The 9,350-nt window shown below is 43.2% G+C and overlaps 1 protein-coding gene across 2 annotated transcripts in view; it reads right to left on the bottom strand.

The window, feature by feature from the left end:
- LOC140356545 (insulin-like growth factor-binding protein 3) overlaps positions 1-4,791 on the bottom strand; it is a 5,081-nt gene extending 290 nt beyond the window's left edge. Inside the window, exons 1-4 of one of the 2 annotated variants that reach the window (XM_072441570.1) lie at positions 4,406-4,791; positions 3,642-3,889; positions 2,828-2,947; positions 1-483 (exon numbers count right to left, since the gene is read on the bottom strand). The exon at positions 1-483 is cut by the window's left edge and continues 290 nt beyond it. In XM_072441570.1, coding sequence (XP_072297671.1) covers positions 379-483; positions 2,828-2,947; positions 3,642-3,889; positions 4,406-4,778 — 846 coding nt within the window. In that variant the 5' untranslated portion in view covers positions 4,779-4,791 and the 3' untranslated portion in view covers positions 1-378. The remainder of the gene's footprint in view (positions 484-2,827; positions 2,948-3,641; positions 3,890-4,405) is intronic. The other variant, XM_072441569.1, reaches the window with a different exon arrangement.
- Between the last annotated feature and the right edge of the window lie 4,559 nt (positions 4,792-9,350).

The following is a 9,350-nucleotide window of genomic DNA, read 5'->3' as shown; positions in this document are numbered from 1 at the left end:
ATTCTCGATCACAAGTATACAGCGTGTGACTACACATCACACACTGTACACATGCTTGTGCGTATTCATATCGTCAATAATGATAATCATTGCTCAATCATTAAAAAACAATGTCCTCTTTGCCTGACTTAAAACACAAATAGCTTATTTGAAAAGTTCAGTCCTTGCAGAGACTTGCAGAGAGTATCTGCAATGGGAGACTTTCCCTCAGCTCCTTCACTCAGTCTCAGAGACAAGGTCCTCAGGTGACTGGTCCAAAGAGCAAACATCCATATATCGACTGGAGCCATCTCTTAACCTCTCTCCAATATCCTCAGCGTCTCCATTTGTTTACAGTTCATCCTGCTGACACTCCCCTCCCTCGCTCCTGCTCCGCTCCTACTGGCTCTCGGAGTTGTAATACTGAGCGTCTCCTGGCAAAGGCTGCCCGTATTTATCCACGGCCCAACACAAGCCACGCTTTCTGCCTTTGGACGGGCGGCACTGCAAGCACAAGAGAAGAAAGACACAGGGGGGCGAGGGTTAAAACAGCTTAGCCAAATCAGCTACAAAACTCAATGGAGCAGAGCGACAGTTAAGAGGCATTAATGGTGAGATTGTGCTGACTCCTGACTATGCAGCATGCTGTGGTATTTGGAGCTGCTTTTACGGCGTACCACGTGTTGCTCACACATATAGAGCCCTTTAAGGTAAACAGAAAGCTGCTAAAATATTTGCTTAGTGCCGTTTGTGAACAACTCAGAACCCAGATTCTATTTTCAGAAGCTGGTGGCCAGTACGAATCATCTGTTACTGATTATACCCCACAGCTCCAAATTATGGGTACTACAAATGACTTACAGAGTCTGTGGAGCTACCCAAGGGCTGTTATTTTACTGCCAATTTTACTAAAGGTCAACCTCCACTCTAGTAAAACATGCAGCCATTCAATTTGAGCTAAGACTGCTGTGCATTGGAGTCAGAGGCTAATCACTCTAGAAGTTGGTCAAATTTATCAGCGCCGCCATTGCAGTCCTGAGACCTCCCATTACCGTATATGTGCAGACTTGGTTTCATGTTGTGGTTCGATGTACCTTTTGTAATTGACTGCGGTTGTAACTTTAAGCAAATAAAAATACAAGTACAAATTGTCCTGTAGGAAAAATCCATTAAAGTACAATCTGTGCATAAAACCAGGCTTTGCGGTCCATATATTTTCACTTATTAACAAGGAATGTTTCTTTTCATTATATCCATCAGACAAAAGTCCAAGTTAGACTGACCAAAAATGAAATGTCTACTCTTTTACTGCCCCAGGGCTCCACAAAGAACACTGGGCCCGTTCTGAACAAACAAAGACAATGAACCTGGTTATGGGATGATTGCAGGTCAAGGAGAACACTTCACTTAAGCAGGAGGCTGTGCAAAAAAAGCTGCCTTTAGCGATGCAGTGGCGCGGGAGTCTCTTAAACGCCTCCATATGAACGCTGCTGGAGAACCACTCATTTATTACAAACCGATCGTGGGTGAACCATGTAAGCGCGGGGACGACTGCCTGCTCTGTTTCTGGGCGCGGGCCGCTCCAAGTCCGGCAATTATGGGGCGAGCGCATTGGGTGCCGCGGCCACCTTGACGTCTGTCTCCCTGGGAGGGTTCCCGTTAACCGGCCAAGCGTTGCAGCCATGAGCATCACTGGGGTTTTGGGCCACTGCGGTCGCTGTCTCCAGGGTAGCGGCTACGAGTCGACCTCACTGGTGTAGTGGCGCAGTGATGAGGCTCTAATAAGGAGCGGTGAGCACACGAGGACAAGCACAACTGTGTAATTGGGGAAGCTCCGGGATACACTCGAGTAACACTGGAAAAGAGGGACGCGCAGATGTAGCCTTCACTGCATTCAGAAATACTGTGGCGCTCGGGTCAGGCCTTGACGCTCAATGGTGATGAATGATTGAAATATTTGAAAATGTTGAGGTATTTTTTTACGTCACAGCACAAGATGAGAACAGTAATGCGATGGAAAAATAATGTTAGATGGGGTAATGAGGGATGATTGCCATGGTAGGATTAATCATACTACCATGAAATCAGGCAGAGTGATTATTTCCATGTAATTACTTTAATTACAATGTTCACAGTTTTAGTTACTTGTGTTGGTTGATAACTGCTATTTCCAAATTCCATGCTATTTATATATATACTAAAGGTGGAAGATGTATATAAAATACATTAATAATATGACTATTGTTGTGTTGGGCGTTTCCAAAAGTAGAATATTGAGTATTTTGTCTCTAATTTACACTAATGACCTCAAATGTCTGGAACAATTTCCCAAATGAACTGATGTTTCTGCACTTTGTGGTTAATTATATGGTCTATTTATGTCTTGTGCCATACTTGAACTTGCACATTTTTGCACATTCCTGATTGTGAAAATATTGTCTGAGTATCGTTTAAAAAATACTGAGATATTCATGTTTGTCAAAGTTGCGCACCTATTACCATGTTATTACTGTGTTATTAAAAACTTTTTTTTTAATTACTTAACTTTGCGTTATAAATCTTTATTATTTCTTTTGTATTCTGTGTGTCACCTGTTCATATATGTGAGAAACTGAACCAAGAAATCAAAAACGTCAAATTACCTCATGTTTTTCTCAAAAAAGGTGCACATAGAATTAAAACTGTGAAATAATAACATTGAAGCCCACATAAAAGTAGTAGCAATAGTTTTGAATGACAAGTGTAAAAATAAAGTTGTTCAATTTGTTTTTTCAAATTAGCTTCTGAACATACATAGGCTCACTCCCCAAACGTGTCCCCAAGAGTCCAGTGTGAATCAGTGTTTTACCTGCTTTTTCTTATAGAAGCCCTTCTTGTCACAGTTTGGTATGCGGAAACCTCTGGGGTTGAGATTGTCTGTAATCTTGAGGCTGCTGAGAATGCTCTCGATCTCCCTGCGACAGGGACCCTACAATGAGAGAAAGCAGACACGCTCAGGGTCATTAGTAGCGTTTACTTAACACATCTCGTTTACAGACTTGACAGCATGCGGTCGGCTCGCGGTGCTCATTTAGCCATGACGAGGCCAAACTGCCGTCTCTAAAAGTGGATATTAACAAAGCTGACTCCCGCTGCAGCTCATTCTGAACACTAAAACAATGGTATCTGCCACATGAAAGAGGAAAGATGAAAATAAATTCCTCTGACTCACTTCTGGGGGCTTAACAGTTTTGCGAAAGCTGCTTAAGAGTCTTACACTTGACACAAAGCAAACTGAAAAGAAGCTCAAAGAAAAAGCCAACAGCCTGATCCTTAAGGCCCAGTTCTCCAGTCACTAATCAAAGCCACAGTCACTCGTGTGTGCTCACTCCTTTGGACAAAGACGGCTGCAAAATAGCAACAGGGCTTCCCAATATGCACTCACATGGGCCAATCCATCATTGCTGGCTCTAGGTACGGCCGGCATGTGGACGCCTTGTGGCCAAACAAGCGCCTGACCGGGTCAGCCGCAGGGCCATGGCACCCACACGCCGTAATGCCAAACTAATGCTCAGCGAGGCCTGTGCCAAGTGCCAGCACTACTGCCCCAAACATCTCAGCACCCGCAGGAAGCAGCAGGACCAAAACACAGAGAAGAGCAGAGCTGCTGGTGGTTCACTTACATACTCAGGCTGCTGTTTGCTCTCCAGAGAGAAGTTCTGCTGGTCTGTGATGAGTGGCCCCTGCACCCCCTCTAATTTGAAGCTCTGCATTCGCTTGTGCTGCTCCTGTCGTAACATCTCAGACTTGGCAGAGGAGAAGAAAGGGTGAAGCTGAGGTCCCATGGGTGCCAGGGGTCTGTGGGTGCTGTATGTGGTTTGGAGGCCTAAGCCTGTGGTATTCCTGTCTTCTTCTTGAGTCTCGACGGGTTCTGTCAAACAATAACTGTTTATTCATTTTATTCACACTGTTATTTTATCAGCACATTAGAATCCAGTTACTATAGAGTACAGTGCTGTCATTTAATCAAGCACTCTTTAGTAAAAGATTGAAACAGAAAACCAATATCAAACACACATCTAGACATTATTATATAATATTTTCGCCACACAAAATATGACATAAGACCTTTTGTCACTTTTGATATTATAATCTACAGTAATATTACATTTCTATATTTATGTACTATATAATCAGTCCACCATTCTCCTCTGATCCTTTTCAATCAGTTGAATGATGATGATGAATAAAACATTGAAAAATATATAAAAGTACTGTTGGCCCGCTTGCTGCTATGACACAATCCTACATGTCTCTTTCTCACACTGTCAGGACAGGCACCCCTGTCAGGACAGGCACTCCTGTCAGGACAGGCACCCCTATCAGGACAGGCACTCCTGTCAGGACAGGCACCTGCCCCTCTAAAGTGCACATGCAGAGCCTGTACCTGGCAGCTCGTTGACTGGAGCAGAGGGTCTGATGGCGAGGCGTCTGCCGGTGGCGTTGGCGCACACGCCGCGTCCTTCCAGCAGAGCCTGCAGAGGTTTGGTCTCTCCGGGCTGCGCCTGGCAGCTCAGTCCCGTGCCGCATTTGCCCGAGTACACTCCGCACGGCTGCCCGAAGCTCAGTGCGCAGGTCATGCAGCAGCCGCAGCCCGGCTCCCGCACCCTCTCAGTGCAGTCCTTGGGCAGAGGTTTGCAGAGGAGCCGAGCCACGGCATCGCACGGCTCGCACCGTATCACCGGAGCCGCCGCACTTGACCTCCGCGGGAAGGATGCGAGGAAGGAAATCACGAGCAGCGCGCAAAAGCAGTACGGCATGGTGGCGCACGAGAGTAGCTCCTGACAGCGGGGAGAAAGTTAGTGCGTGCTTCTCTGTAATTCACTTAAAGCCACTGGACACAGCATGTGAATATATAGAGACGGTGAACGTAGGCACACCCCCGAAAGCCCTGCGGTCGACTCTGAGCTCACTGCACTGACAGTCAGAAAAGGAGAGCTCCTGAAAGACCCGGGGTCAATTAGGCTGGCAGAAAAAACACTGCCTTTATTCAAATGGCACTGTTTTGATGTTTTGATCCAATTCATTTTTAGATATTTCCAATTAGTACCAACTATAGACGCCTCTAGCCTAATGAATCTGTTAATAACAGGGGTGGAGCAAGGTTATTAGACATGCACGTCATTTTGGGGCCCAACTTCCAATATGAAATCATATTTAAAGAGGGCCATCACGCAGACGCAGGTCGTTATCACACATGTGACCCCGGATCAGCCTAATCCTCATTTTCAGCACCTGGGAGAGCAAACTGTCACCCATCCATCAGTAATAACAGTAACACTAGCATTAGATCACAATGACTGAAGACTGTATGGTAAGAATGAGGATTTATTGACAAGAAGAATGAGGATTTATTGAGGATTTGTTGACTGTGCCATAAACAACAACTATGATATTATACTTTAAGCATAGAAATGGTTAAGCAAAATTAGAGTTTGCACATAATGCTTTTGATCTTTGCAAAGTGTTGCCATTGAATAAAAAACATGACACAGAAAAACAGTTCAATCTTTCCAGTATGTGACCTTATCTTAATAAAACATGTGAGTTCTATTGAGTCAAATGCCAGAGTAGATACAATGCTGTTATTGTATCATTTGTTGCGACCTGGTGCTGAGAGAAGTTCCTGTTTGGAGCTTTCATTACAAATGAATGGCCATATTCAGGCTTATACTTTTCTCTGATCCCTCAGAGTGTAATGTTTACAAAGCAGCAAAGGTTCAAAATAGCACTTACGGCAACATAAATGATTATTTTCAAACCAGATGCTCTGCTGTCACAGGCTGGATAACATTCTCAGTTGTGTGTGTTTTCGGGCCAGTTTTAATTGCACTTGGAATTTCTAAGACGCGCAAAGAATCTCTGACATACCCGCGCCCCTCTTCATACATCAAACATGGGTCCACTCTGCTCCGCACTACAAAGCCAAACAGGCCACGCACATGTACAAGTGTGAAAATTCCTGAATAACTGCTCGTGCCACATTTGTAGCAAAACTATTAACTGCTTACAGATGTGGACGAGGTCTGAAATAGCTCAAAGGACGTCCAGCGGGATGGGAGGTGAGGTGTACTCTTGCTTTTAACATTTCCTGGAAGGCCATGTCCAATCAGCTGCCAACAAGCCCTGGCCAAGTGCCGCCTGTTAACAGACAACTCTATAGCACTGCACTGGAATTCCAAACATTTGTCTCATATGTTGGGGGAAAGGGAAAAGAAAAAAAAAAAAAAACGGGTCGATTTCCCTCCCCACCTGTGCATATTCCCCATAGCAGAAAGGAACTGGAAGAATGTTATCCCACCATGGCAGAATGGAGCAAGTGTGAGGTGAAAAATGTGTGCTGGATATTATTCTAATTTAACATAACCTGCCGGCGACTTGTCCAAAGTTAAACCTCAAATTTTCCACAGTTTCAGGCCCGTTTGAACCAATCAGAGGCGGCGCAGCGGGCATTGGTTCCAGTTGCTGTACGGCCTCGAGCGTCTACGTCTCCTTCAGCTAAATATAAACCAGCCTCTGACGGAGCGCATGAATGCATATGTGGGACCGCTGCATACCTATAGGCCTCTGTCTGGCTGGGTAATTACTGTCGTTTGAAGGTAGAGTTTGGCCATTCCGTGTGCTTCTTTAGAGAGAGAATTAGGGCAAGAGATGGTGGTGGTGATAGTGTCTACTCAGGTTTGGAACTAAAATAATATTATATAATCTTAATATATGTGCATGGTGTTAAACTTTTGATGCTAAGCAATAGACTCGATTCACGATACTGGTTTTGACAGCAAAAAGATAATAAAAAATGCTCTTATGTTCAAGCTTTTAAACAATAGACTGGCATTTTCAACACAAATAATAGTACTTTCATTATTAATCATTTCTTATTCTATTTCTAATAAAGCTCAGTATCATTTAAAACTGTTGGGAAAGGTCACATTTTTTGTTATTGTGATTTCTTTGTATCCATACTTGTTCAAACACATATTTTGTCTTGATACTAGTTTTAGTATAAAATAATATCAGATTTGTTGATACTTTTGATAAACCTAGTGCACAGTGCAATTTTAAAAGAAAAAAAATAATTTGCTAGAATTTGAATAGAGCACTAGAATTTGGTTTCACGTGTGCTACCACAATTAAACCAGGTCTACAACAGGACTAAACCAGGTCTACAACAGGACTAAACCAGGTCTACAACAGGACTAAAGCAAACAGGACTAAACCAGGTCTACAACAGGACTAAACCAGGTCTACAACAGGACTAAACCAGGTCTACAACAGGACTAAACCAGGTCTACAACAGGACTAAACCAGGTCTACAACAGGACTAAAGCAAGTCTACAACAGGACTAAACCAGGTCTACAACAGGACTAAAGCAAGTCTACAACAGGACTAAACCAGGTCTACAACAGGACTAAACCAGGTCTACAACAGGACTAAACCAGGTCTACAACAGGACTAAACCAGGTCTACAACAGGACTAAACCAGGTCTACAACAGGACTAAACCAGGTCTACAACAGGACTAAACCAGGTCTACAACAGGACTAAAGCAAGTCTACAACAGGACTAAACCAGGTCTACAACAGGACTAAAGCAAGTCTACAACAGGACTAAACCAGGTCTACAACAGGACTAAAGCAAGTCTACAACAGGACTAAACCAGGTCTACAACAGGACTAAACCAGGTCTACAACAGGACTAAACCAGGTCTACAACAGGACTAAACCAGGTCTACAACAGGACTAAACCAGGTCTACAACAGGACTAAACCAGGTCTACAACAGGACTAAACCAGGTCTACAACAGGACTAAACCAGGTCTACAACAGGACTAAACCAGGTCTACAACAGGACTAAACCAGGTCTACAACAGGACTATAAAAACACGGAATGGCCAAACTCTACCTTCAAACGACAGTAATTCCATAATAATATGGAATTGAAATTAATTTAGCTAAATTTACAATCCACACTAGAAAGTGTGACCTCACAGATTGCTTAAAAAAAAAATTAATCAACCATACAGCTTGATTGACTTTTCACTGCAAGGTTTTACTTTGGAGAAGCCTTATATATATATATATATATATACACACACACACACTAGATGAACCACCGTCTCTCCTCCTGAGTAGTTCTGGCTCCACAGTCCATCTGAAGCACATCAGTTCTGGACAATCTGCACCTGTCCGTCCGTGGGAATAAGCTCTCTCCTTCACTGTGGTCTCCCTGAAGTTTCCCACAGGGATAGTTGTAGTTTCCTTGCCAAGAAGGAGAATCTAAAGATGGGGGATGCTCTGAGACAGTTATCCATTTGCTAAATTCCTGTGAACATTGTTTAATCAGTGTTTGATTGATTCATTATTTGATTCTCTAACCTTCTGTTGGTTAAATCAACAATTCTTGAACGGCCACCGAGGCAACCGCTGTTATGATTTTGGCCGTTACAAAAATAAACTGAATTGATTATTTCAGTAATTGTTGCAGCCCGACTAATCTCACCAGAGTACACACATCTATTATTCTTACACGTCTGATTTGCATGGGGCACAAGCTCTGATATCTTACAGTTAGGAAACTTTTAAAATAGGATTCTGCAATAACACATTTTTCTCTTGAATAAAAATAAGTTTATAGGATCATTTTTCGTACAGGTAAAGTAAGTAAGTCTACCTCTACTCACACATTTCTTCCAGTATTTAGACTTCCTCCGTCTGCCGCCCCCGGACTGGCCTTGAGTGAGATTCCAGGGGCCAGTGCATAAAGAGATGCGGGTGTTACAGCAGTGACAGGGAGAAGCTCAAGAATCTACAGGGCAGGCCAAAGCTCACATAGTATAATGAACACAGCTGTAGCGGGATACCAGCAAAGTGGTTCAAATCTTCATTTTTGTCTGGCCAAAGGAACAAAACAAAAAAAAGGTATTCACCAAAAATGCAGAGCCAGTTGCTCTTGTAGAGGTGACCCAGTCAACACTATCAAGTAGTGATGGATATTTGTTTTTCATGGTCAAAGCCAATAACAATATTTCAGAACGCAGAGCAGGAGATGGCTGATAAGCTATGCCAATATCTAGGGTTGATATTTTTCATATAATTTGAAATATGAACGTTGTATAGCACAGATTTTCAGACATCCACAGCCTTGTTTTACTACAGTATAACTATAACTAAACAACTTGACTTTATTGGTACATGTTCCTCATACTGTGGTCTGTACTGTATGTTGTCTGGGACTTTCAAAATGATAGGAGTGGGCACAATCAGTGGGCTTAATGCAGAGCCCTGGAAACTACACTTTACCTTTCATTTAGGTCAAGTGTGGGCCGATTAAACT

This window comes from Eucyclogobius newberryi, unplaced genomic scaffold, assembly GCF_026437365.1.
Source record: "Eucyclogobius newberryi isolate DKJ021-1_F unplaced genomic scaffold, fEucNew1.0.hap1 SCAF_12, whole genome shotgun sequence".
NCBI classification, from domain to species: Eukaryota; Metazoa; Chordata; class Actinopteri; order Gobiiformes; family Gobiidae; genus Eucyclogobius; species Eucyclogobius newberryi.
The sequence above is the reverse complement of the archived record's forward strand: the minus strand, read 5'-3'. Positions and strand labels throughout refer to the sequence as shown.